The following is a 26,010-nucleotide window of genomic DNA, read 5'->3' on the forward strand; positions in this document are numbered from 1 at the left end:
ATCCCGCATCTCACAGGAGATGAAATTGATCAAAGGCAAGCAGGAGAGAAGAGAGTTGCTCAAGCTGAAACAAGATATATCTACATTCAAATGAAAGAATGAAAGAATGCTTTTGCTTTTTCTTCATTGCATTAAAAGAACAAATCATAGTAAGTAATATATTTAATCACAGACTCATATTTTGACTGACATCATATTATTGACTTTTGTGAAGAATAGATTGAATCAAGTGTTTTCACCCTGCTATGATTGATCACTTTGAACTTCTCTTCAAGCCTATTCATAAATGAGATAGTCACTTTATCTGAACAAATTGAATGACATATATTATATCTATATTTCGCCTCCTCCATTTCGCCTCCTCCATTTCCCACCTCACATCCATGGATTTCCCCCGTGTCTGTCAAAAGGTGGAGCGAGTGGAGAAAATCTGGGTAGTTTTTAGCTTTATTAGATGCAAACCAAACAGCTTGACTGCGCTTGGGTTCGTCCTCTAGGCAATTAATTATATATCCTTTATTAGTTATCCCGGAATCTTGAGAACAGAATCCCCAAAAGCGCCCAGCAAATCTACAGAAGGGATCTCTGCACGTGATCCAGGCATTAATTGGCGGGAGTTTTAAAGCGTGGGATTTTGAATATTATTGATGGTGGGTGTGAGAGCGGGTTATTTCCTCAACAAGACACAGTGCAGGGTTAGTACAAGTACATACATACAGTGGCACTGGAATAATAAGAAATATTGGGGGCATGCAGAGGAGAAGCAGGGGAGGAGAGAAGTGGGGTGTTTTTTTAAGGTTTTAAACATTTATTTTCCTTTCTTCATTATTTTTAATTCTATATATAGTTATATTTTCCTCCCCTCATTCTTATTGATACATACCTTGCTCTGATCCAACGACCTCTTTGATACAACTCTAATAAGCGACGAACATCAAACATCAAGAAAGATGCCGGCCGGGATCCGCGGAGAGAATCCTCGGTGTACTCTGCCTTTTGTATCTCGCGATCCGGGGATTCTGAGTCACATCCTCTACGGATTACGGTGTAGATTTCACAGGGAGTCGGCGGAACGAAGAGTGAGGCTGTGGGCGTAACTATTGTTTAAGCGAAGAACAGACAGAATAAACACCCAAGACACCGTAGCTATCAGCCATCGGTCGGGGAATTGGCAGGAAAGCAAGACCTTTTCTCTTTTTTTTACCTCTTTCAGGGAGCAAGCCACTACTGGCGGGCAGCACACCTTTTTGTTTTTATTATTATTATTATTTACTTAGGTTGCCTAATGCTTTTCGACTTTCCACTTTTCCTTTTTTTTCCTCTTCCTGCGTTGTTGGACCGCCAGAAAACACCGCCGCCGCCGTCGCCGCCGCCGCATGCGGGATTTGTGTTTTAGTTATGTACGCTTATGCTTATGTACAGTGTTGTCATCCTGCATCGCCATGTTTTCCCCCTATTTCAGGGTCCTCAGATAATTTTTCACTCCCCCCACTCCCCTCCCCTTCCCTCGCCTCCAACAACCCTTCGAGACATGCATGCATGCATCAAGGGGCTGGCTGGCTACCTAGGTAATTTTGAGAATTTAGTAAGTAAGTAACTAACTAGGTAGTAAACAGCGAAGCCTGAGCGACAGCCCACTCAAAACGCCAGAATTGAGTGAGTCTCAGGCCCGAATGGCCACCCGACGCACAGAGAGGGCCCGCATTGCGGCGCGGGCCAGCTTGCCAGGGCGATGCTTTCTCACCCAGAGCAAAACACAGCGCTGGTTTCTTCTGTCTGGATGTTTTGCTGCGCGCTGCACGAGGCCTGAGAACGAGCGTGATGGCTCTGTAGGCTAGATGACCGGAGGGGGAGGAGAAGGGGGGGGGGGGGTGGAGTGGAACTTCACCTCGGCGCCCTTTCGACGACAACTGATCATAAATTTATTTATTATTATTCATTTGAGATTGGAGCAAATCTCGAGCGAAGTTTATTTAAAAAGAAACCAAAAAAGTACTTTTTGGTAAACATCTAATTAATAATAAGTAACCGACCCCAATCCATGACGCTTCGATTTTATTTACATTCTGAACCATGGTTGCGAGATTGGGGTTAAGTGATTTATAAAAACAAATGCCTGAGAATAATAATTCAAAATGATAAATATCAACAAGAGATAGGTGAATTTTATGAAACACAAGATGCTACGACAGTCAGGCATCCAGATTCGCAACGGGCAACTCGCCGTTGTCTGACTCGATTCTGCTGTCGTCGTCTTCTGGTTGCTCATCCGGCGTCTCCACTCTCGGCCGCGCCTCTGCCTGCGACTGGCTGCGGATGCTCGTCATTTTTGTCCTCCCCAGGATATCCAATTCTTGCTTGCCCCAAAGAGCCGGCCAGAGACGAGAGAGTCTTGGATTTGTTTTGGTGGGTTTATTGTTTATTTAACTGGTTTTTTTTTTTTTTTTTTTTAAACTATCGTGTTTTATCGCTGCCTTGTCGCCCACGCGCTTCTGACAGCTTTCTCGTTCTCTAACCAACTTTTTATCATTAACTAACCTGTTAACCTGTTGTTAACCTGTTATTCTTATAACCGCCTCCTCCCCCTTGGACTTATTAATGTTGTTCAAACCCTCCACCAAATCTCATCAGCAGCAAAATAATTTTCTCAAATAGAGTCCCGCCGACGCCCTATTTACTTCTTGTACCCACCCACAGCCCCATTGAAACGCTGAAACATTGAAACATTGACACATTGAAACAAAGTCATCTCCTTTCGTTTCCTCGCTTGCTTATGCTGTAGATTTTGCAGCCCGACACCTGCACGAAATCAGAATCAGAAAATCCCTGCATGCATTACGGCCGCACATCTGGCTCCACTGGTCAGCGAGAGAAGAGGCGGCTTGCTTGTCAGGCCGGGAAGAAGAACAAGTAAAACACACACACACACAGAGAGAGAGAGGGAGAGAGAGACACACAAAATTCAGCAGTCAGGGATCAAGGCCGTTGTTGACTGTTGTTTTTTTAGTCTTTTAGTCTTTTATTAGTTTTTTAGGCTTTTTCTTTTTTCCTGCCAGCCGCCTTTTCCACCCCTTGTCGATGCTTGGCCCGCCCTGTTTTGCTCGATCTTGACCAGAAAACCGCCCTGGGCATTGCTCGCCTGAACACCGCCATTGCCGAATCCCCTGGGTACAAGTAGTGTCCAGTGCCGACGCTTTTTCTCCCTGCTTGGTTTACAGTGCTATATTACTACTCCTCTCCAAGGTCCTCCTTGCTAACGACAACACTTCTTCTCTCTCTCCTTTTCAAATCTCGCTCTATCTGACTCTCTATCACTCCTCCGTCGCCTCTCACATACTCTTCAGATATCTCTCCAAGCAACATCCCGACGTCTCTCTGGACCAATCACCATCCCCCCGATCGACCATGAGCTCAACTTCAGCACCAATGCAAGAGTCATCCTCCAATACCTCGGGCGCAGGACTGACTCCCCGCACCTCCTCTGATTCTACAACCCCTGCTGCGTCCACCTTCGACATTGTTCGCTGCTCAAGATGCCAGCGATCTCTTTGCCTCGAACATTCCTCCTCCTGCGGCGTTGTTCGATTCGGTATCAACTCTTACTACTGCGGCCGCTGCGCGTCGATGGTTGGTTTCAATAATCGCTGAGAGGAGCCCTGCAACAGGGAAACCAACCACTTGACAGGGCCATATCAAAAAAGAAACAACAACATCAACCATACGTTTTCTACGCGCAACAAAATAGCAGCATGAAAAATATAACAACCTCCAAAAAATCTCAAACCAACACGACAGAAAATTCTTACCTCGAACCAAATCCAGTAGCTTTTTCATTTCAAAGGAGACAAAATCTACCTTGTCGCCCCGCCGATGGACGATAGGGAACAATGGAAGAAAAGGCCAACCAAATATCAAAAAAGGAATATTTTGGACGAGATTGAAATCTGCGAATCCTCAATCCTCAGATCAGGACAAACTCACTGATACCGGCCAATCGAAACACGAGAATGCCATCGTTATCACCCCAAGGCAAAATGACAAGAAGTATGCCTGACCAATTGTATACTAATCAATGTGAAATGTAAGGGAGGGGGGTGGATTTGACAACCCAACTGCCTAGGGTCAAAAACAAATAAAAAAACAAAAAGCAAAAAGAGAAACGGCCGTTGGAGACCGAACCAACTACCCCTCACGCGACAGCAACGTTTTTCGCATGTCGCCCTCGCCTTTTTTTCGAGCTTCACCCTCCGCCAATCTCCGCGCGAACCATCCCCGACGGGGCCCAGCCATCCTCGCAACTGGTAATGCCATTTGAATTTCAAAATTTATCACTCACCGCCTATTACATATATCCCTATGATGATATACTTCTTCCCTTCTTCGTCGCTGGCGGTGAAAAAGAAAAAAAAAAATCAAATATCTATAAAACTCCCCAGCCTATCACAGACTCCGGAGATTGGGGGAATGGCGGGGTTTTGCGTGTTGTGTTTGTTCTGTCGGCGACTATTCCGAAACTCCAGGGCCGGTCGTGACGGAAATAAGCTACGGCGAAACACAACGTCACGGGATCCTGCAACCAAGCATTCGGTTACTGTATTCGGAAACAAGCCAAAAGCACTCAGTCCGCAGGTCTCAGATCAGGCCTCAGCTCAGCCTATTTTTCAGCCATTCTTATCTATTCCAGTTTTATAAACCGAGATGAATATCATCGCGCCAAAAAAATAACCTTCTAGGCATTTAAAAAAAAAAAAAAAAATATTAAAAAAATTAAAAAAAAAGAATGTGACAGCTCCAACAACTTAACTTGTCCGGGCTTTATTTTTGCTACCCTTTTTCCCCTGATATTAGCAATTTTTCAAAAAGGAAATGGAAAGAAAAGGGAAAGAAACTCCCATGCTGCATTTCGGCCTCATTCGTGATCTCCCGGTGGTAATCATCGCCCAATTGACTGACGCCTTCCGCATCCATCGCATCGGTTGTTACATTAATATTATCACACAGCCGCACCATCATCAGCTGACTGACTTTGCCCTCTCTTCTCACCGCAAAACAACTGTTTGAGATCCACAGATGGGATTTTGCCAGTTTAGTTTCAGATATTTGGTAGATCAGTGATCAGCGGGACAGATGGCAAAATCTTTTTTTTTTTTTTTTTTTTTTTTTTTTAATTCTTTTTTCCGACTTTTTACATACTATATCTCTCAGGTTTACTCAAATACATACCATACCACCTATTTCTATGTTTTAGTTTAGTTTCATTTCTCCTTTTCTTTTTTTTTTTCCTTTTTCTCTCGCCTAGCAGACATGGGGGCATCTTATTACAATCTCTCGTGCGTGAGACCGAAAAAAAAAAAAAAAAAAAAAAAAAAAAGAAACAATAAACGTCATTTGTAAGAGGGGAGCTGGGTGGTGCAAAAAACACAATGTCATGTCATGCAAACAGCAGAGAGCTGATTTTATATTCATATCCTCTATCGCCATGCAATTCACATACAAATAATAAAGAAAAAATATTGTAATGGATATATTCAATTTCAAATCGCGTGTGGTGGGAGTAGAAGTTTGTGTGTCATTCAAAAGAGAATTGAGGTCTAGTTAGAAAAGGAATCCTTGAGATGCATTCGAGGTTCGAGGTGATTGTGATGTTGAAAAAAAAAAAAAAAAAAAAAAAAAAAAAAAAAAAAAAAAAAGAGGTTAACGGCCACGAATGTTTCTGATAGCCAAAGAATCGCGGAATTGCGCCTGTTGACGATATGATATGTTGATGCGACACACACTGCAAAGACCATACGCAAAATTTTAAAAGGTTAGCTTTGCGGAGTTCATGGCCTGCCTAGTGACGTCATAATACTAACTTTTCCTGGATATTGTTTGTCCAGGCAGCAGAATAAAAGAGCAGCGCCATCAACCACCCAAGCTAAAGTATCTCTGGAAAGTATTCCAGCAAAAATTTCTGCTCGACGAGAAACAATCATCAGCTCTAGTTTTAAACCAGGCTCAACAATGACCACCAACATGGCCTCTTGTCCAGTTGCTTTCCGCGTCGCCCAAGCAGTTGGCTTATCTGGCGCAGCCTGGCTCTCCGGTAAGCAAAGACGTCAATGACGTTTGCTTGATGGATAATGCGGAGAGATGAAATGATCATTATATCAACATCTCATATATACGCATCATATCCAAAAAGGCAAATGCGCCAAAAAAAAGAACCACATGTGTCAAATGCTAATATATCGATCGACCAGGCAACATCGCCGCCTACAGCCTAAACGTCGCACCCTCCCTCCTCACCTCCGCCAAAGAAAGCAACTTACCCCCCTCTACACTTGCAAAACTATGGCGAAACATTTATCACCTAGGCTCAGTACAGAACCCACCCATCGCCCTCACCACTGCCGCCGCATTCTTCTACCTCGCCTGGTCCGTCCGTTCCGGAACCGCCCTTTTCCGCCAGACAGCTGAAAACGCAGCAACGTTATACTGCGCTGCCGCTGTGCTCACTTTATCCATTGTCCCGTTCACCCTAATTGCGATGACGAAGACGAATAGGGCACTGCTGGAGCAGGCGAAGGTGGTCGAGTCGGAGCCGACGGTGGTCAAGGTGGGCGCGAGGGAGGAGACGGAGCAACTTATTTGTCGTTGGATAGGACTTAATGGAGCGCGAAGCTTATTTCCGTTGGCTGGGGTTTTGGTGGGTTTGTATGCCGCCTTATGGTGAGGGGGTCCGGCATTTTTATAGTGCTTCTGTAGGGAACCATCGGGCTGTGGAGATGGTGGGTTTGGGATCCCCTTCGGTGATTGTCATTTTGACATTGACTTTTGGTCATTTTTGTTTTGTTCCTCGGGAATGGCACAAGAAAGCCGGGCTTATTCGAACAATTAGTCTAGATTGTATATTAAACGCGGTAACAAAATTTTGATGTTTGATGCTCTTTTATAATTGTATTAAGAATGAAGATAAATCTGGACTCCAATAAGCAATCAGGCATCCTTCCGCTCGGTAATAATAATATGTAGCAGGTTGTTAAATCGTAGTTTAGCGGCGGACGGTTCGCTCATCACATCAGTGCTATCAATGAGATGATCGCGTCCCACTCCCACCACAACATTCTGCGTTGTATTTGGGTTTATCAAAGAGTATCTATCCGCGAGAGATACGTGGGGGGCTGTGAAATCAAGATGATAGCAAAGGGGGGGAACAAAGGATGGAGAAGAAATAACCAGACGATTTATTGAGTTTGCATGATTTCTAGCCCGGTTGACAACGTTCAGGACTGAATGAACCACTTATTTAGCGTAGATGCGGCCATCAAGGCGTTAGAATCTTAACTAGTAGCCAGACATATGCGTATTTCCTCATGCTACTGTTCCACCTACCTCCTGAGGGTTTGATACCCCAGAATTCAAACGCCGGTGGGCGTCCTGAGCGGTAATGAGGATCTTCATTTGGTGTCGTTTCAGCTCAAGCGGAAGATCCGTCCGAGTCCAATAACAGCAGCTTGTTGGTGGTCAGGCTATGGAGAGCAGCGTCACATCCCAAATTTCGGAACGCCCGGGGCTTTTCGATCGACTGGAAGCCTCAGGACCTCGCGGGGTCAGCTAGTCTAGTCTGGAATATACTCGTTCGTTGCCCGTGCGGGCGTCCTGAGTATAAGAGCGGCTTCAGGATATTTGCATCGCCGCATCAGCATTCTGGTTCGACGCTGGGGGCCCTCTGTTCGTCCCTGGGGAGACAAGAGATAGAAATGGATTCAATTTGCTGAGCGTAGAACAAGGTGCATGTGTAATGAAGGGGAACATCCAACATTTTAGGCCCTGGAAAATAGTCCAAAATAAGCGCTCAAGGAGCGGGGAATTAAAGCGGGAGGCAGCATGATCGGCGGATAAGATGAAGAAAAATGAGTGATGGCGATTGTTCGTCTGAAGGGTTCTAAGGCAATGTTCAGTTCGGATACCTAACTGCGCTCCTATTTTCACTAGTGCTGCAAGTCACTTCAAGATCTTGCAATTGGAGAGTAACTTAGCCTGAGCTGGAACCTTGGAAATATTGGCAACCACTCAGAAATGACATGGCATATGCTGCGTACGTGCATATACTCCGCGATCTTTCTTCAGCAGCAACCGGGGAACGGTTCACCAGCTTCTTCTCCTGAAGTCCTGGTACGATCCTGGGACCTGGAAAGCAATGAGCAGCCTTTGTGACTTGTCATTTCTCGTAACCCCGACAGCTCCACCGCCCCGGCAGCCAGCCACATTTGGCCTGCACAGTGGCAAGAGGTTCCTGTACATCTACATGGGTGGGCTGTATAGACTGTATGAGTAAATGATCTACTCTTCAAGCGATGTACTCGGCTACTTGCCGCTCCAATATATATCTGCAGAACCGTCTCGTTGCCACACTGCGAGCGAAATTAAGATATCATTTGGAATCATATCCGCGAGTTGGGCCTGAGGCCGACTAGGAGTCCCAAGCCGAAACACACGCGCTAACAACTTGTCGACGACACCTCGAGCATATTTGAGGCGCAAAGGTTATTGGAATTCGGTGCTCGCTGATTCACGCCCTGACCTGACATCAAATTTGGCATGCGGATGGGCCCTGTCCGTTGGTGACTACTCGCATATTTATGCCGCTAGAGTTGCTGCGGGACAAAGTAATAGACCCATTAATATTATTATTGTCTTCGCCCTCACCTCCGACCATTTTGGCGCATTTCCTGAACCACCAGACTATTAGCCCGTTGGGGAGACGTTTGTGCATCATGATGGGCATCTCCCCTCGAGCCGCCGCTCGAGGCTTGCTGATGGGACTATTGATTCGTTCTTACTTGTTAATCCCAGTTTCTGCAGCACCAACCCTGGGCAAGAGGCCTATCCTATCCCCAGGCATTGATTTCTACGAATCCCCAGCATCGGTTTTTTCAGATAACTTCGAGACATGTTGTTTTTCCTCCTTCTCTTTGCGAAACGCCATACTGTGTTTTCCCCTGAATTGGTGTCTCCCTCCCACTAAAGCTCTTCTGTCGTCGCAGGTGTACTTTTTTTTTGCGTCAGAAATATACGTCGTGCTTCCCACGTCCCATTTAAGCGCTGCCAAATGGGGTGGGGAGGGAGGAGTAAAAGAAGGATAGTCATCCACGGATATGTGTGCGGCACCGCACCGTGCATGTATTAGACACCTCATACTCATATGCACTGCATTTGGATGGCGCACAGCAGTGCCAACAGATGAACCCTGGCGGACTGGGACCTCCCAGAAGATCGTCCCACCCAAAAGGAAAAAAAAAAAAAAAAAAAAAGAAAGAAAAAGCAAAACGAGATCATCGGTCGATTGATCTAAGATCGATTTCATCCCATTATTATTCTTACTTTCAGCCATTTCAGGGTTCCAGAACACCAGTGGTACGACCCTGGTCTAAGCAAATGGATACCTGTTTTAATCTTTAATTCTTGTGAGGATTTGGTCGGAACCTGCTGACTTCATGATCACTTCCCTTCCTGACGTCCGGCTACTGGTCGCTGCTGTTGCCAAACTTCTCTGGAGGGTGGATTTGAGGGGTTTGAAGCTTTTATATCCGTCAAATCACAGACCGGGAAACTCTAACAATCAGGGCAAGCCCCGACTCAGTCGATTTACTTCCGTATCTGCTAAGGTCTCTTGGCCGATAACAGCAGTTCTTTGTCTTGGTTCTAACCTAAGGAAAAAGCAAAGAAACAGGCGAGCATCAGCCATATCACCCACACTCTGGTCAAGGCTCAAAATAGACTGACAGATTCCAATCTCGCTCGGGAGGACTAGCTTTTCAAAGTTGATCAAGATGGTTTTGTCAAAGTGCCTCTTTCAGCACCGCCTGGAAACTTGTGGATAGGCGTGTTTTCTCTTTTTCTTTTCTTTTTATTCTGATGTTCAGCGAGAACTCCTTCCCCTTTGGCTCTTGCATAACCAATGACAGGCCACATACTTGCCAGTGGTATGGGCACTCCTCATTCGTCCTCCCCTCCGTTCCTGTCAGGCATCGGGAACTGGTAACGCTGCAAAAAGCCTCCGCACGTAATGGAATTGTGAGGATTATGTCAATGTGGCTGCAAAAACGGATTCCCCCGAATGATATGTGTTTGTGCATCCATCACGGTAAGATGTGATACTGATCTTTGGCAAATACCTAGCTTGTCACTTCTTGTTATTATTTCATACCTCAATGCCTTGCGAAACCATTTTATACATGCCCGTATACAACCTTTGGCACCACCCTTGAAGGGGGATCACAAATATTGTTTTCTAATAAACTGACTGCTCGATGCATGAAAAGGGAACTAGAGTTGGAGAGGGTTGCCTTATTTTTCGAATAATATTTAGCTGCCTTTCATTTGACGATAAACGCACTGTGGCTGCTGCCAACCATCCCGCCATTCCCACCGAATAGCCTTATTTTGTAGTGGGTATTGAAATATCCTGATCTTGAAAGGGTTGGCTACCTGCAATCCGCAAAAACACCGAAGACAGAACCCCTCCTTAGAAAGGATCATCTTTCGAGAGTACCGATCTTTGAGCCCTTTTTTATACATTCCGTGGGGTAGCTCCGTCCTTCTGCGGCCATTTCCTCACGTTTTGACAGACATTTGCTTGTATACCCTATCCGTACTCGCTGACGTTTCGAAACAGCCAGCCTTGGCCACAGTGTATCTCCCGTCATACGATTTTCTTTTATGTGTTGCATTGCCCTTCTCTTGATTCTACTCTCTCCGCCTGGGACTCTCCTATTGCGCTGCTAGCTCCGACCTGCTCTGCTTGTTCATGAAAGCGTCTTAACCTCCCCGCCCCAGTTCTTCCCTCTGGAGTCACGGATGGAAGGGCGCCAGCGTCGGAAACCGCAACACATATACTTAAGACCGTCCGATATTACTATTTCGGAGCAAATATCGTGCATTTTCTTTGCGACCGACCGCTTGGAACTTCATTCATTGGGCTTGTTCTCGGGCCCAACAACTAGCAAACCGCCACCCACAGAGGTAAGCTCTAAACCAAACGCCCGCGAATGGGCTTTCCTTACTGCATTCGGAGTCTCTTGATCTAAAATAATTCATCCTTGATCGTTTTAGAAAAGTATTTAGTATATATATGCGATCAGATTTGGGATTCTTAGCTTCCGAAGGATAATCATGCCGATTTCACCAAGGCAACGAGATGGCCGGAGGAATTCTCGGTCAACGGATGAAGAATATGTCGTATTTCTCCAAGGTGTAAGCTTCATCTGTTCTTATTTCTCAGCCTCACTGTCCATTTCGAGTTTTGGGGGGAAAGAAGTGTTGATTATCTGACCTTTGTGGGATAGATTCCGCCTCAATGTCGATGGCAGGAACTGAAAGATCTTGTTCGCCAAACTGCTTTGCATATACGGCAGGCTGTAGTTTACGATGATAGCCACGGCCATCCAACTGGGCTTGGTCAAATAATAGTTAAAAATGAAGACGAAGCGTGGCGCACTTATAGTAAGTATTGGCCTGTAAATCGCCCATCACAACGGGCTTTTTCTGACAAACCCCAAAAGACAGGCTGTCAACGAACGGATGGAATGGTAATAGTTTGACTGTAACGCTTTCGCTCGCAAGTGCGCCGACCGAACCCATTGCTGGCCCGACCAAGAGTCTACCAGTAAGCCGAATACCATATGCTGGGGGTGGATACTCGAGTCCTCCAAGATGCGCACCGCTTGTCTCCTCCCCGACGAGCACTATGCCCCCTGAGTATGTTTGGTTTTGGAGAGCTAATATCCCTTTGTCCACTTTTTATTAAGAAACATATAGGCTCACAAACAAGCGCAGGAACTTCCCGGCCCCCCAGCCTTACGCTACCTCATTAGACTATACACACTTCACCACTCCTGTAAACCTACACGCCCAGCATCAGCATCCCCTCGTCCCCCTTGTGACGGACCCGCTAGCCTACCACTTTCCATTAATTTACCCAAGCGATGTTCATTTCCCAATGCAAACGACAATTCTGGGTCAGCAATTCGAACACTCACCAGCTACAATCCACCGATACTCCACATCATTGTGCATCCAGCCCCTTTACGAACTTCATAGTGCCAATATGCCTCGCCTAACTAACAACAATAACAACATTCGCATGTTCCGCGATGATTCAGGTGTACATTCATGCAGCATTTTCATCCAAAATCTTACTATCGACACCACCTGTCAGAATTTGAAGGACCATCTCCGTACGGCTGGTATCGTGGAGCGATGCGATGTTCGTGAAGATCGTAAAGGGGGAGGTCGCTACCCAAGAGCCTATGCAATTGCTACTTTTCGAACCAAGGAAGAGGCGCGGAGAGCTGTCACCCTACTTGACAATTCGTATTTCAAAGGGTCCAGAATTCGAATTCGATTTGACCGAGATTGTGGAGGAAGCAGGAGTGGTAGTGGTAATTGGGTCGATATCAATGGCCATGGTGCGGTATTTACACCATATCGAATTGCTAGAAACAAAAATCTCAATGAGAATGGAAATGGAAATGGTGGAAGTAGGATGGAAACTGGGACGGCCGTCGGCAACGGGAATGGCGGGAAGGCGGTGACAGCAGCGCCAATATCGACAGATCTGAAGTCACCCACGGACTCGACCGATCTTTCTCCCAGATCTAGTCAAGATGGTTCCCCAAAGAGAAGCGAACCGCTGGTAGTCAATGGGTCAAGGGTTGGATTGAAAGCTGGACGAGCTAGCGGCGAGACGGTTGGCTCTGAAGGTATGTCTTGCCTGCTTCTTATGCTGCCTCCTTTCAATCTATTCCCCGGGATTGAATCCCAACCCTATCCGTCACCCTCGATTCTACATCCGAAAAGTTATTTATCATATGCTAATGCCCATATTTAATCTATCGTTGCACATCCAGCTGACCTTTCCCGGAGAATCCAGGAGATTCGGCTGTAAAACGAGCCAGTTAAATTTATGAGAACAGGCGATGATCGACGTACCCACCACTGCTTTTGTCCTGTGAAGGACATCATCGATGAGAAATACACGAACTCCCTGAGAGAGATCATTCACTCGCTTGCATACGGTTTTAGCAAAACCATCTATTTCTGAAAGAAGGGGGAACACGGGTTGAGGGTGATTCAATCAGCGCAGACAGGGGAGCAGGTCAGTTGGGATGCGAGGAGAAGGTAATCAACTGATCGCGGAATATGGCAAAATTCTAATCTACATTATGAACACGATATGCCCTAGGATGAGATCTACTTGGACGATCTTTCACTCTTATTCATTTATCTTCCATTTAATGAACTCGCTTCGTCTCTAGGATGGAATATAGGGGTTTATTACTTTTTTTGCTTTCTTTTCTTCTTTTCCCATCTTCACTTATCATCTTCTGCTTTTATGATTCATCTATTCCCCCATTTTTTTTCAGTTCTGCAATTCTATTATTTGTTCTATTCTCTGATATCATTTTCCCCTCAGTTTACATCTAAGGATAACAAGCACAAACCCTGAATTTGCCAACCTGCCATAGTCAGCCATAGCAGCGCAAGCCATTCAAAATACCCCAACGCCCATTTCAGAAACCATTTAACCCTCCGTTGTTGTGTTTAGTAGCATAATTTATACATTTAACTTAGGCAGTAGAATTATCCACAAACCGACTTCCTGCTTCATCCTCAATTATACTTCAGCCCCTTTCTCATCATGTTAGAAAAGAATAGAACTGCGGTAAATCTAACCCTTTTTTTCCTGTTCCACTAGACAACACTACGGGCATGTCAGTTTTCAGGCCCTTCATTACGTCGCGTTGGCCACACGTCAACATCAATGACATTGTTAGGTCTCCCGCTCTCCTTCATTTCCCAAAGGGGAACCCAAGTTCCACAGGAAAAACTCAGATAAATTTTCCATGTTGTATTGGAATTCAATTGTGTAGCATTAAAAGCATGAAAAATTGCTGTTGCTTCTTGCCACTTCCTCCGAGCGTGTCATCTAGAGAACCTAGACGTCTATTTAAATGCTTTGTGGAGAGATGTAGTGGGAAATAAGAGAAAATAATATGTAAATAAAAATAATAAAGGAAACCATCTTGATCACATGGATTTCTTATTTCAAATGTCAGGTTGTAAAATATAGATATAGATGATGACAAGCCCCAATTAAACATAACATTCTCTTTTTCTGAAGAAAGAAAAATAACAACAGAAAATAAAATACAGGAAAAGAAGACGAAAAAGGACTCAAGTTGTTTAGTTTTAGTACAACGAGGAAAAAAAGCAAGACCATGTTGACTAGCCGTGTCACGAGAAATAGCTATGTCCGAACATGGAGTATATGCGCCAACCAAACTAAACACCCTTCAAGCTATGAAAACGGCAGAATGTCAAGCACAAGAAGAATCAAAAGAGCAAATAATGGGAAGGAAACATTGATTTCAAAAGTGCAGACCATAAAAACCTCAAAACGTACATCGTTTATTCTTCTAATACTAGTATGTCTTGTTAACCATAGGCCAATAGCGAACGAAAGCTTTAATATTTCTCTTTTCCCTCCAAAGAAGCCACATTATAAGAAAGAAAATAAAAAAGTGAAAAGAATAAAATAATGGATACGATTACAAGAAATCAGATGCCCTAGCGCGTCCACCGGATGGTGCTGTTCGCACCGGAGACCGTGGTCGGGATCGGGATCGAGATCTGGACCGGGACCGAGAAACACCAGGCGGAAGCGACCGTTTCCGGCCACCACGACCGCCTCCGCGACTATCACGTCGCGGACGTGCACGTCTTGGTGGAGTCCGCGAGCGGCGAGGGGATCGAGAACGAGAAACGGATGCAGGAGACCGGCTATATCTATGTCTATAGCGCGGGGAGGGAGAAGGGGAGCGTGACGGGGATTTGGACGAGTGTCTATTCCTGCTCCGGCCCCTGTGCGCCCTGGCGCGAGGAGGTGGTGTGGCGGATCGAGAGGGGGATCGTCGCCTATCCTTGTGTGGTTTGCGAGGCAGGGGAATTCGTGAGCGCGACAAGGACGGAGGGCTTCGTCGCCTTCCTCTACTTGAGCGAGGCGGAGGGGACGGGGAGCGTGAGTAGCTTGTCGACCTGTCGCGGCCGCCGTTGGCCCGTCCGCGACGGGGAGGGGTGATTGAACGGGATAGAGAGCGTCTGCTGCCTCCCCTCACAGCGACTGCTTTGCCCTTACCACGCGAATCTGGTCGTCTGAGCGGCGAAGAGCGGCGACGGTCGGGAGAATATGATACAGATCGAGACCTATAGCTGGCGGGAGATGGCGACCGAGAGTATGAAGGTTGTCTACCCCGACGCCTCGGCGGAGGGGTCGGTGAACGGGATGGTGTGTAGCTATGGCTTCTGCTCCTGCTTCTGCTGAAGCTTCTTCCCCTAGATGAGGGAGAGCGAGAGAACGACGCTGACCGTCTTCGGCCACGAGAAGGTGAACGAGAGTGAGAATACGAGCGGGACCTGGAAGAACCAGTATATGACGAATAGCTTGAATATGAGCTGACTGACTCTGAGTCTGATTCTGCTTCTCGCGCCGGTAGCGCCGGAATCGTGGGTTTGGGCAGATTTTTCAAATGCTCGCGCATCCCTTCTGTGAGAACACCCATACCAATACTAGTGAAGTAATTGATTGAGAAGCGAGTGTTTCTCGGATTGTCAGTCGGGAACAAGCCCTCAAAACTAGGTTGAAGTATTTCATCTCTGAAGATTCCCTGAAGTTTCGCCATTCCAAGAACCTCAGCAAGTTCCTGAAAGAGGATTTTAACAAAGATACGGCTGCTAGATGTTGTCTCTTCCTCATTAAGATGAATAATAGACAGTGCGTGCCAGCCAATCGCGTCCGAGCTGAGCATGTGCCCGAAGAATTTTGCAATGTTCCGTAGGCGATTTGTTTCGTAGCGATGGATGGTATCGTAATACTTGATGAAGGCCTCCTCAAACAGGTCGGCCCAAAGACGGTTGAGTTTCGCAAAACGCTCCCCAATCAAACCATAAAACTTGGAATAAGTCCGTTCCTGCGAGCAACATTCAATGATCATGGACGGTAGCTCCGATTCATGTCCTGGTGGCAGAGTGATCTTCATGAGTTTGTGGCAACATTCTTCAAAATCAATACTCGACATAATAGTCAAATAGATCGTCCTTCGGAGGTTAACAAGATCTGTATTGCTCTGGTCCTTAATATCCATTTGTTGGTCCTTATCGTCTTCCTCATTTTCATCGGAGCTCTCATCTGTTTCGTACCCGTCCTCGTCTTCCTCATCGCTACCTTCGCCCAGAATCTCGGCTTTTAGCTTCTTATATGCATTCTCATGTTCCTCCCACTGCGCATCATACTTGAAGATATTTAGGCCATCTTGGACATCGATTTCATCATCCAGACTAACGCGATGGGTAATCTGGTCTTCCTCCTCCACGAGATCTAGCTCTTCCTTGATAGCAGGGTTGTCTTTGTAATGATCCTTGCGGACTTGAAATAACACTTCGATCATATATTGTACGCGCTTATCAATATCCGCCTCGTGGAGGATATTCCTGAACTGGTCAAACACAGCCAGCGCGATAGGCCCGCCCATTTCCTCCAAGTACTGACCAACCTCCCTTGTAAGGCCAACAGCAATCTCCACACTATCATCCGTAGGTTTGTGTAGCAAAAGCAGGAGAATTTGAGCCGCTACCATCTCATGCGCTACCTGCTGATTGCACAAGTGGGCAATAAATGTTGTTGATGAGATGCATACAGCTTTGTCATTTCGCTTGAAGGCCTTGCGGAACTGGACTATGAGTCGGTTTAGCAATAGCTCCCCGACCTGTGGAAGTTTCGTGTTGACAATCGCGGCCATTGCAGCATATATCGGTGTAAACGGCAAACTGGCAGCTTGAGCTTTCATAATACTTCGGCAAAAGAGACCTCTTCCGCGGACGAGATTTTCGCCAAAAAGCTCAGGAACAATAAACTTGATATTTGAGACGTTGACTTTGTTGATCAGACCGTTGATGGATTTCTTCAGGGCCTCCCATGCCATCCGTTGGTATTCCTTGCTGGTCTTGTCGGTGATCTGAGCTTGGAGTGCTCTGAGTTTTGCTGGAGGAATATATGTTCCACCGGAGCGCATATTCAGCAGCTTTTCATATTCTGCCTTCGCAGCAGCTTGCTTCTCTTCTTCAGTTAGAGACTTTGCGGGAGCCTCGCGTTTTCGAAGCCGTTCAGTAAGTTGCTGCTCCCTCTCCATATAACGAGCCGACTCTTCATGTGGCTGGTCAGGCCCATCCCGAGAAGTGCCGTTTGGGGGAGAACGACGTCGGTCAGGTGAAGGGGAGCGGGAGGGTGGTGACCTTTTCCGAGTCCCTGAAGGCTGGGGAGAGTAAGAGGTGCCGGGGGGAGGTGTAGGCAGGCGAACTGCTGACTGCAGCATCACTGGATCTTCCATTTTCGAGCAATAGGTGATATGTTTGTCGTTATGCCCAAGTCATATTCAGGTATTATAATCGCTCGCGTGGCTGAGAGCGATGTTTGCGCAGCGAGGTTGCGAGTTGGTGAACGCCATCCGGCGCGCAGCATAAGGTGGATGATGCTTTTGGTCAAAAAAGGTTTTAGCGCGCCGATTGACTAATCACGTGACATTTAGTTACAGTCGCGACAGCCGGGGAGAATTGACCTTGATCACCCTTACTACTCTACTCAACAGCTACGGCGGTGGCCGTTTTCTATATCTATACATCATTCCTTCGTCAACCGTTTCCAGGAATTAACCTACCGCGTCTCGTAACTTAATTCCCAGACAGGTGCTACGTTCTACTCGTCGCAGGGATGGTAATTCCTCACCGTCATTTATAAACTTTAGGAATCTTCCTAACCGTTCATACGCAACCAGTTCGGACGACTCATTGGATTAGGCATGCTTTTAGTGGCAACCGCTGTTTACCTTTACTATACGGCATGGACTCTACTCATGGTAAGAAAATTCCAACTGCCCTTCACGACCCGCTGAGGGAGAAAAGGGGGATGAGGCCACGCAGCGAAACCAAAGTCGCAAAACGAAACCACCTACTGATCAACTTTTTTGATTGGCAAATATAGCCCTTTGTTGATGATGGCCACCCCCTCCATGACCTCTTCCCACCACGTGTCTGGGCAATCCGTATCCCCGTTATCCTGACGTTACTCGGTTCCGCGGTCGTGGGCTCATTCCTTGGTGTTGTGATGATTCGAAGTAACCGGAAAAAAGCCGCTAAAGTAGCATCGAAGAAGAAAGCGTGACGCCTCTATCTCCCCTGATATTTTATTTCATACATTTGTTCTTCTTGTCGGGTTTGATACACGCAAGCGGGTATGAGAATTGCACATAAATAAGGCCAGATCGCATACCCTTCGCCGATGGATTCCTGGCATGGTGCTAGAGTAAAACCTGTGATATCGTTATATATGTTAATAATGGGACTTGATTAGAGCGCATCATCCTGCAAAAAGGTTTCGAAAATTGATATATAATATTTGTCAGGACTCAGGGGTTCGACCTTTGAGCGTTGGGCTTGTGCATCGCGAACTATTGGAGATGTTTATATGACGCTTCTGTCTACGACAATACACTGCCAGGTCAGAAGCAACATACCATTTATCCGACCGCCTTACCACCGGAATGGCTATATGTCACCAGGATGGTGTTCCTATGTTGATTATTGGGGCCTAAAGCCACATATCCTCTACCGACAATATTCCCCTAGCCATATCATCTCATTTCAGCACGTGGGATTTATAAATACTTGTGATCAGGGCATCCAGTATCTCGCGGTCACATGATCTAAGTCCCACTCTACACCAGCATAACTTAGGGGATATCCGTACATCAAGTTGATTTTTGAATCTGGTCTTTTTCTAATGAAAAATATGCGTGCTACACCTTTTCTCGGCGATATATAATATGATACCTGATCTTAAACCCAACGGGAAATGGGAACTTGGAGGGCACATAGATGGAAAGAGAAGCCTGACATTTTCCATTTGCCCACTGGCTCCTAACCTGCTCTTGAATTTGACTTTGAGAATCCCGAGAAACAGGGTTTTCTCTGAATACAAGCATAGTATAGACTACAGGGCACGAATCCGAAACCTGATGGGAAGCCCCATCCATTTGGAAACTAGGTCTACCTCCCCTCAGCCTTGCCCGCAGGAGGGACCAGTAATGAATGGCATTGTGTTTTCTATCATTTCACACAATGTTTTACCTGGCAGGTAGATTCTCTCAGTATTCAAAGCCTGTCGAGCAAGTCAAATTGTGAAGAGAACCAAGCACACATACCATGTTCGACCATAAATTGGATTCAAACAAATCTAGGCACTTTGTAATAGGGTACATTCAGTACGCTGCAGAATTGCTTGAATCCCTGAAAGTCTGGAACGGACAAATGACGTAAGGCGCAAGCCAGCCATGTTGCGTTGTTTGCATTGTTTGCCCTATTTAGTCCTGCCAGTCTCACCCTAGATCGGGCCTAGTCTTTCTTGGCACGCACTTTACCTTACCTAGCTATTCTTCCCCATGACATAGTAGTGCGTAGCCAATCACAAGTCGTCCCTTGTCACCTGGGCCGGGCTGGATGTGTCATCGTCCACGGGTATCCGAACTTGCCCCTCTTGACGCTCCTCTCCTGACTCTCGTGTCTACAACACCTATACAACAACTACAACTACAACTCAGCTTTCTACCACAGCAGCTACTTTGATAATAACTTATGGAACTGTCTCGCTGCATCTACCAGCAGCTTGTTCGTGTCTAGTGAACCGTCTTGTCGTTTGTTTGCCTTGAGAAGCAAGCAGCTTGCTCTGGCGCTCCTTTCCTCTATCCATCCGCTCCCCTACCTCCCACTTGGTTCCCCGCTCTCACTTGTTTATATACACCTTAATACCTATAGCTATCCCGTATTCATATTCTGCGATATCTGGCATATCTGGAATATCACTCTGTTATTTATTATTATTAGTCATATCTTCCTTAAGTGTCGTCCTTCCTTGATCGTTTCGTCGTCGCCTCAAATTGACAATTGACCTTCTTGTCCCCTGCCTGAGCTATCTCATTGCAGACGTGAGAACTGCAAAGAGAGTGGTACGCTTATTTATATTACTCTTCACATACCGCTCCAGACTTTCCTGCACAGGTTACGGCCCTTTGGTGGCCACCTCTCATCGACCAGATTTCAGCCGCCTTTTGGATGCCCCCAGCGTCTAACCCCTCGCGCCAGCAAAGTCGGTCCCCGGCGACCAAGTCCCCCTTGTCCCAGCAGCTCACAACTTCAAAACAATCAGGTCTTGGTCGTCAATCTAAGAAAAAGGCAAGAAATGTTGTCGAGCGAGAGGATGGGGCAGTCAAAGCTGAAACGAAAGCGTATCCGGACGATACCCAGTATGTGACCTATTTTCCGCTTCCTTGGAGTTTTTTTTTTTTCCTTCCATTTGGAAACACTCATAACTGCGATTCAACATAGAATTTATGTTTCTAATGATGATCATATCCTCCCGTGTACTTAGAGCTAGATCCTCCCCAGCTGCTGACCCGGAAGATATCAACCCGCAATCTCATCCTGTTGCCGTACAGCAACATCCAATCCACATCACTTCGCCAGACTTGGATGCTTTGAACTCGTTTGGTGGCCACGTCAATAGCGATTCTGTCCATCGAACTGATTCCTGGGCTAGGTCGATTCCGTTTGGAAAAAGTCCACCCAATGATCTTATGGATGGCCTGAGCATTGGCGAATCGCCACCAAATTTTGCTGCACTTGGAGAAAAGGGGGGCTTCAGCTATAGCCCTTCACCAGCCTCACCACCGCTAGGGAAGCCTCGGCCCTTGAGCTATGGGAATGGCCACCCGAATTACACGCCAGCGAGATATCGATCAGCGGATAGACAACGTTCCTCGAGTAGTCATCAGAGGAACCAGATTCCTTTGCCTCATTTGCCCCAACCACACTTCTATTCTGCTCCTGACATCGACATACCGCATTTTCCAAATCCGAATATGCGACCTACAGGGGAAGATGGTTACACTTTCTGTGCGTTCGATGCGCTTGCGAATCCATATTCAAAACCAAATAATAAATTTGGCGGAAATGTCATGTTGATTGGCCATGATGGGTATCTGGACATTCTTCACGTGGAGAGCGATAGAGCCAAAGAAGTTGGGAAGCTTGACGGACTGAATGGAAGAGTGCTGGATGCCAAGATCTTGACCTGGGCGTCTGGGATCGATCCTTTCGCATCTTGTCGGCCGCTTGTTGCCATATCGATACATGGTCCTGCACAGACAGCTGACGATGGCGGTGCTTCGTCTTCCGCAGATTCAGATCGGGTCGAAATAGTACCTACAGTACCAAATTCGCGGTCAAAGCGTGAAGAGCCCCCACAGGTGCAGACTCGAGTTCAAGTGTACTCTCTCAAAACGCAGGAGCACATTACAACTCTCTATTCAACGAAACCTGTTCCTTGCTTCGATCACCAGTTCCCTGGCTTACCCGTTTCCGCGTCGTCACCTGTAGGAAACTTGAAAATATATGCCAGTGGAAATTTTGTTGTTATCGCTTCCGGAACGAGTGGCGAGGTTTTCATTTATAGTATAATCCCCCAGTCGTCACGCGGTTCCTTTCAGTGCCTTGGAAAAACGTGGACTAGTATGCAATGGAAAGATGTTCGCAGGTATTCTAGCTCGTCGAACTCGACAAATGACCCGGACGACTTTCAATCCGATACTAGCCGCCCTTCGTCAAATCCAGATACCCCAATCCTATCTCTCAGTGGCCGATGGCTCGCTGTTGTTGCGCCCTCTGCATCGCACCGAGTGTCCCTCCATGGAACCATCCCTTCCCATCTAATCCAGAAGAAAACTTATGGATTAGACAGTCATACACCTCCTTCACGCCCTTCAATTACGTGTGCAGTTGATTCTGGAGAAGGAGAAAGCCTTCTCAATAAGGTTGCAAGGGGAGTTACGCAAGAACTATTCAAGGGTGCTCGATGGATCGGAGATCAAAGCATCCAAACTTGGAATACCTACTGGAACAAAGACGCTCAGCTAACGCAAGCGACTCCTCGCCGCTCTCACCAATTTGATACACAAACGGGATACAATATTCTTCCTCCAACGCATGCTCCTGATACTCAGTCAGGGCTGGTAGGCGAACCTGATCTTGTATCGATCATCGATTTGAAGAGATTAGAGGAAGCGCATGATATAAAATCGGCTTTTCCCGCCCCGATAGCCACGTTCCAACCACCTAATGGATGTAGTTTCCTTTCCTTCGCACCAAACGGCCTCATGCTGCTAACCGCCAGTAAAAAGGGGGATATACAGCATATTTGGGATCTCATGCAGATAAAGCACTGTAGAGCCAGGGCATTTATATCGGATGATCCGACTTCTATCGGAGTGGCCTCCAATCCCCCAGCACTTCATGTACGACAAGTCGCGAGATACGCCCGACTAACTACGTCAAGCATCGTTGACACTATCTGGACCGCTCCCATTGGAGAGCGTTTGGCGATTATCACTAAGAAAGGCACTGTTCATGTCTATGATCTTCCCCGCGTTGCATTCCAATGGCCACCTCTGCGCCGAGTTACACCATCCAAGATGAACCAAAAGGATACTTCCGCTGCTGAAGATCATGAAGAGGCCGCTCCAAGTAATCCATTCTCTGCTGCCATGAAACTTGTTGGTGGCACAACTCAACCTATTCTCGCAGCTGTACGCGGTCGTGCACCGAGTGTCGGAGCAGCTTTTCAAGGAGGTGCAGGGGCATTTGGAATTTCAGCTGCAACGGGGGTTCGTGGTGGTGGTAAGGTTGTCGCTGCTGGTTTGAGTAAGTCAATGGGCGCAGCGACCGGTACCGTTAACACCCTTCGTCGGGTGGGTGAAAACCGTTTGCATCTTTCTGCTTTTTCCAGAGACGCTGCTCGGTCTCGAGTCACCTGGCTTGGCACGGAAGAGGAGCCCTTATTGGGAGTAATTGAGGGCGGCAGGTTTACATCATACAAAATTCGACGGAGTGTTTCGGTGGGAAAGAACAAACAAAGCCATTCTGTTGTTGGAAGTAAATCAGCAGAGATCCGTTTACCCGCTAATGCCCAGTTACCCAGCGGGCGTGAGCAGCCAATGCCCATGCCGACAGAAACCCAAGTTTCTGGATTCTGGTCCATGTCTTCATCTACACTCGTACGACGATCGAGCGGTAAGCTTAAATCTCAACCTCTTTCCCAGGCCGAAATCGAGGCCAATGCTCCATATCAGCCATTCCATACCGACCGCAGAGTGAATCTCATGGTATATCCTCCAGGTTATGAGGAGCAAGATGCCATTCAGTCGCAGCAACAATGGGCTTTTGGGAACGATATTCCCGCGATAAGACTCAATTTGCGCCCGGCCACACGCAGCGACGAAGATGACGAAGATAATACTGGCATCGGACAGAACACAAGTGCTGGTGAGATAGAGAATTTGATCAGTCTCGGAAACGGTGGGGATGACGTTGAGCATGTAGTGATAACAGCCCGACGGAAGAAGCGGGGGACAGCTTACTCCTCCGCCATCAGTGGTGGTGCTGCAGCTGATGAAGATGGCTTCTTTGAAGATGATTGTGATGTTTTGGACTTCGCACGGGATCGAGTGTGATATGAAATATATTGTTGCGGTGTAAATCCGTTCTTTGTTTACTTGCTTATTGATTTACTCTGCTCTCTTTTCATTAGTTATACATTTTTCTTTCGACACTTGTCGGTAACGATATCAGGACATGGCGCCCACTTTGCTTTTTAAATCATACATTTTCCCTTTGTTTGCTAACTATTCCCCCAATTTTTCTGCATGCGGGAAGGCTAGATTTGATCCTGGTGTTGTGCGGACCTGCTTTCATATTTTTCATGTGGTGGCATCGGCGTTCTTGAGAGAACATACCCCTAGTTTAAGACATGGCCCTCTGGATTTGGCGCATTCGCAATATTTTGGATGCAACGCATGTAGATTTCGCCCTCCGTTCCCCGCCCACCCCTGCACTATGATCTAGATCTAATACTCAGAGCTGCGCGACTAACAGAGCACTCACTATCAACGTGTTTTAGTGATGTTAAGGGTGTGGCTTTCTATTTTCGTTCCTTTTTATTTTATTTTTTTCTTTCCCTTTTCTTTTTTGTTCTTGTGAGATTACCTGTGTGTAGTGAATTTGTATATCTGTGCATATTTATTTCCGGCTTATTTTAGTTGTTGGCACCGCTGTTACAATTTTTTTTTTTTTTTTATTTTTCATTGTCGGACAGCTATATTCCCCAACTGAACATTGCTTAATTGGAAGCCATTTTGCTTCATCTAACACTTGAACAGCTCCACATCCAACAAGGACATTGGGTGGTTTTAAATTGCCCCTTTCTCGAGTATCGCGCAGGCCCGCATTTTGCAGAGCCCAACGACAATGGGGATTTGGGCAGTGGATGTCTATATGCTCGTGGATCTTCGGTCTATATATATAGCTAGATATAATTATATTGACTTGTGTATCTTCGAGAACATGCTACACTGTATCTGTACAGGGTTGGTCCACTCGATCTAACTACATCCAAGATCAATGATGAACTGGGGTATAGACGTACCTCATAAACAATGTATCTCATGGGTAGATACGTAATTCTGGATCCAGGGAGTAGGCGTTGAATTCCCATGCCACCCAAAATGGGGTAAATTGACATTACATTCCTCGCGTGAAAATGTTCAGTTCCGCCCTTCGTTCTCAGCACACTTTTTCATATATGCAACCTCACCCTATTTCATTCTCGTCAACCCACCACCTCCTAAACTCCCTCAACCTCTCCGTCCTCACCCTCGCCATCTCCCTCCCAGACTCCGTCTTCATCATTCCCTCCAACCTCTCCAATTTCTCTCCAAAATGTTCAATTGCCTCATCTAGCTCCCAGCTCCCTTGCCCCTGGCCCTTAGCACCCAGGTACGTAAAACACCTCCCAATCCCCACCGCACCCAGGGCATCCAGTCTATCCGCATCCTGCACGATAGCTAGCTCCGGATACCCTTCCTCAAAAATGAGCCGGCGGATTAGGTCCGGGTCTTTCATTTCTGTGGAAAAGGAAACGTGAGAGACTACCATTCGTACTCTGGCGGCGAGACAGGGGTCTGCGCCGTTGGAGAGCAGTGCATCATAAACGATGGTTGTTGCGGTGGTGGGGTTGGGAGCAGGGAGATACTTCCTATCCCCGATATCGTGGAGCAGGGCTGCGAGCGTGACGACGGTGTCGTCGTATGTGGTTGTGGATTGGGGAAGATTTTCGCGCTCGGAGGCTAGGAGCTTATGTGCGAGGTGCACGACGCGGTGGACGTGGTGGGGGTTGTGGGAAGGGTCGTGGTTGCGCATGCATTGGATCATGTAAGTGGTCATCCGGGTGATGAGAGTGTCGATGTCGGTGGATCTGGTGGTGTCGGTATCTGTATGTTTGTTTGCGATGGATTTGATCGCGTTGGATGGAGGGGAATCCATTGTTTGCTTGCTTGAGGAACGGCGGCTGCGCGTGAGTGGGCGATGATTGAAGGAGGAGTGGTTGGGGTAGACGCGTTTTGATATGAAGCTGTGCCAGCCAAATAGCCGTGTACACGGTAAAATGTTTGGAGTGTGGGTGGTACTGAAAATTTTCAGCATGGTGGTTGGATTGTATTTTAGACGGGTTGCATGAGAGGTTGCAGAGTGCTGTGGAATAACACATTAATTCACCCAATTCATGCAACTGATGCTGTAAATTGTGGGTTTATATAGATTGCAGGTTGGTTTTTCTATACAAAGAAATGTTGATGGGGTGAGGCAGGTGATGATGCACAGGAGGAGGACAACATCATCTTTTAATACTAAATAGTCAACATCATGAATATTGTGTTATATGAATACAGATCTGAGTTTCTTACAGAAATGTATTTAAGCAATTCTCACAATGATTTTCACTTACTCATCAGATGAAAATCTCTTCTCTCT

The 26,010-nt window shown here is 46.6% G+C and overlaps 7 protein-coding genes across 11 annotated transcripts; 4 read left to right on the plus strand and 3 right to left on the minus strand.

Moving 5' to 3' along the window:
* Window positions 1-3,289: 3,289 nt before the first annotated feature.
* BDCG_16379 (uncharacterized protein) lies at window positions 3,290-3,518 on the minus strand (the record flags this gene model as incomplete). The annotated part of the gene is made up of 1 exon (XM_045425622.1): window positions 3,290-3,518. One exon carries the CDS (start codon window positions 3,516-3,518, stop codon window positions 3,330-3,332), a length of 189 nt encoding a protein of 62 aa, XP_045273974.1. The 3' UTR covers window positions 3,290-3,329.
* Window positions 3,519-5,837: 2,319 nt separating this feature from the next.
* Window positions 5,838-7,150, plus strand: BDCG_01537 (uncharacterized protein). Its single transcript, XM_045417046.1, has 2 exons — window positions 5,838-6,085; window positions 6,243-7,150. Exons 1-2 carry the CDS (start codon window positions 6,004-6,006, stop codon window positions 6,713-6,715), a joined length of 555 nt encoding a protein of 184 aa, XP_045273975.1. The 5' UTR covers window positions 5,838-6,003; the 3' UTR covers window positions 6,716-7,150.
* Window positions 7,151-7,647: 497 nt separating this feature from the next.
* BDCG_01539 (RNA binding protein) lies at window positions 7,648-13,711 on the plus strand. 3 transcript variants are annotated; one of them, XM_045417047.1, is made up of 6 exons: window positions 7,648-10,129; window positions 10,308-10,566; window positions 10,661-11,238; window positions 11,331-11,487; window positions 11,547-11,742; window positions 11,821-13,711. In XM_045417047.1, the coding sequence occupies exons 3-6, from the start codon at window positions 11,158-11,160 to the stop codon at window positions 12,872-12,874; spliced, it is 1,488 nt and encodes a 495-aa protein (XP_045279630.1). In that variant the 5' UTR covers window positions 7,648-10,129; window positions 10,308-10,566; window positions 10,661-11,157; the 3' UTR covers window positions 12,875-13,711. The 3 variants fall into 3 exon arrangements, with proteins under 3 accessions (XP_045279630.1, XP_045279629.1, XP_045279631.1); XM_045417049.1 differs by having other exon boundaries at window positions 7,715-11,007; window positions 11,098-11,238; window positions 11,821-12,746; window positions 12,894-13,711; XM_045417048.1 differs by having other exon boundaries at window positions 7,778-10,433.
* Window positions 13,305-17,631, minus strand: BDCG_01540 (pre-mRNA-splicing factor cwc22). Its single transcript, XM_045417050.1, has one exon. The coding sequence runs from the start codon at window positions 17,427-17,429 to the stop codon at window positions 14,595-14,597; it is 2,835 nt and encodes a 944-aa protein (XP_045273976.1). The 5' UTR covers window positions 17,430-17,631; the 3' UTR covers window positions 13,305-14,594.
* A 178-nt stretch (window positions 17,632-17,809) lies between these two features.
* On the plus strand, window positions 17,810-18,259 carry BDCG_01541 (dolichyl-phosphate mannosyltransferase polypeptide 2, regulatory subunit; the record flags this gene model as incomplete). The annotated part of the gene is made up of 3 exons (XM_045417051.1): window positions 17,810-17,812; window positions 17,874-17,954; window positions 18,080-18,259. The coding sequence occupies 3 exons, from the start codon at window positions 17,810-17,812 to the stop codon at window positions 18,257-18,259; spliced, it is 264 nt and encodes an 87-aa protein (XP_045273977.1).
* A 1,339-nt stretch (window positions 18,260-19,598) lies between these two features.
* BDCG_01542 (uncharacterized protein) lies at window positions 19,599-24,271 on the plus strand. Its single transcript, XM_045417052.1, has 2 exons — window positions 19,599-20,396; window positions 20,522-24,271. Exons 1-2 carry the CDS (start codon window positions 20,206-20,208, stop codon window positions 23,655-23,657), a joined length of 3,327 nt encoding a protein of 1,108 aa, XP_045273978.1. The 5' UTR covers window positions 19,599-20,205; the 3' UTR covers window positions 23,658-24,271.
* On the minus strand, window positions 23,336-26,009 carry BDCG_01543 (HD superfamily hydrolase). 3 transcript variants are annotated; one of them, XM_045417053.1, is made up of 2 exons: window positions 23,565-25,967; window positions 23,336-23,466 (listed from the first exon to the last, which is right to left on the minus strand). In XM_045417053.1, exon 1 carries the CDS (start codon window positions 25,681-25,683, stop codon window positions 24,793-24,795), a length of 891 nt encoding a protein of 296 aa, XP_045279632.1. In that variant the 5' UTR covers window positions 25,684-25,967; the 3' UTR covers window positions 23,336-23,466; window positions 23,565-24,792. The 3 variants fall into 3 exon arrangements, with proteins under 3 accessions (XP_045279632.1, XP_045279633.1, XP_045279634.1); XM_045417054.1 differs by lacking the exon at window positions 23,336-23,466 and having other exon boundaries at window positions 23,513-23,716; window positions 23,809-25,967; XM_045417055.1 differs by lacking the exon at window positions 23,336-23,466 and having other exon boundaries at window positions 24,291-24,560; window positions 24,629-26,009.
* Window position 26,010: the final 1 nt, after the last annotated feature.

The sequence above is a fragment of the Blastomyces dermatitidis genome (assembly GCF_000003525.1).
Source record: "Blastomyces dermatitidis ER-3 genomic scaffold supercont1.2, whole genome shotgun sequence".
NCBI lineage: Eukaryota > Fungi > Ascomycota > Eurotiomycetes > Onygenales > Ajellomycetaceae > Blastomyces > Blastomyces dermatitidis.

What these genes read in the sequence shown, in the direction of transcription:
- BDCG_01543 (XM_045417053.1), bottom strand. Translation starts at nt 25,683, where the DNA reads ATGCTGAAAATTTTCAGTACCACCCACACTCCAAACATTTTACCGTGT.
- BDCG_01537 (XM_045417046.1), top strand. Translation starts at nt 6,004, where the DNA reads ATGACCACCAACATGGCCTCTTGTCCAGTTGCTTTCCGCGTCGCCCAA. An exon ending in TGGCGCAGCCTGGCTCTCCG is followed by an intron (nt 6,086 to 6,242) that starts GTAAGCAAAGAC and finishes TCGATCGACCAG; the next exon opens with GCAACATCGCCGCCTACAGC.
- BDCG_01540 (XM_045417050.1), bottom strand. Translation starts at nt 17,429, where the DNA reads ATGGAAGATCCAGTGATGCTGCAGTCAGCAGTTCGCCTGCCTACACCT.
- BDCG_01539 (XM_045417047.1), top strand. Translation starts at nt 11,158, where the DNA reads ATGCCGATTTCACCAAGGCAACGAGATGGCCGGAGGAATTCTCGGTCA. An exon ending in ATGTCGTATTTCTCCAAGGT is followed by an intron (nt 11,239 to 11,330) that starts GTAAGCTTCATC and finishes TTTGTGGGATAG; the next exon opens with ATTCCGCCTCAATGTCGATG. An exon ending in ACGAGCACTATGCCCCCTGA is followed by an intron (nt 11,743 to 11,820) that starts GTATGTTTGGTT and finishes AAACAAGCGCAG; the next exon opens with GAACTTCCCGGCCCCCCAGC.
- BDCG_01542 (XM_045417052.1), top strand. Translation starts at nt 20,206, where the DNA reads ATGCCCCCAGCGTCTAACCCCTCGCGCCAGCAAAGTCGGTCCCCGGCG. An exon ending in GCGTATCCGGACGATACCCA is followed by an intron (nt 20,397 to 20,521) that starts GTATGTGACCTA and finishes CCGTGTACTTAG; the next exon opens with AGCTAGATCCTCCCCAGCTG.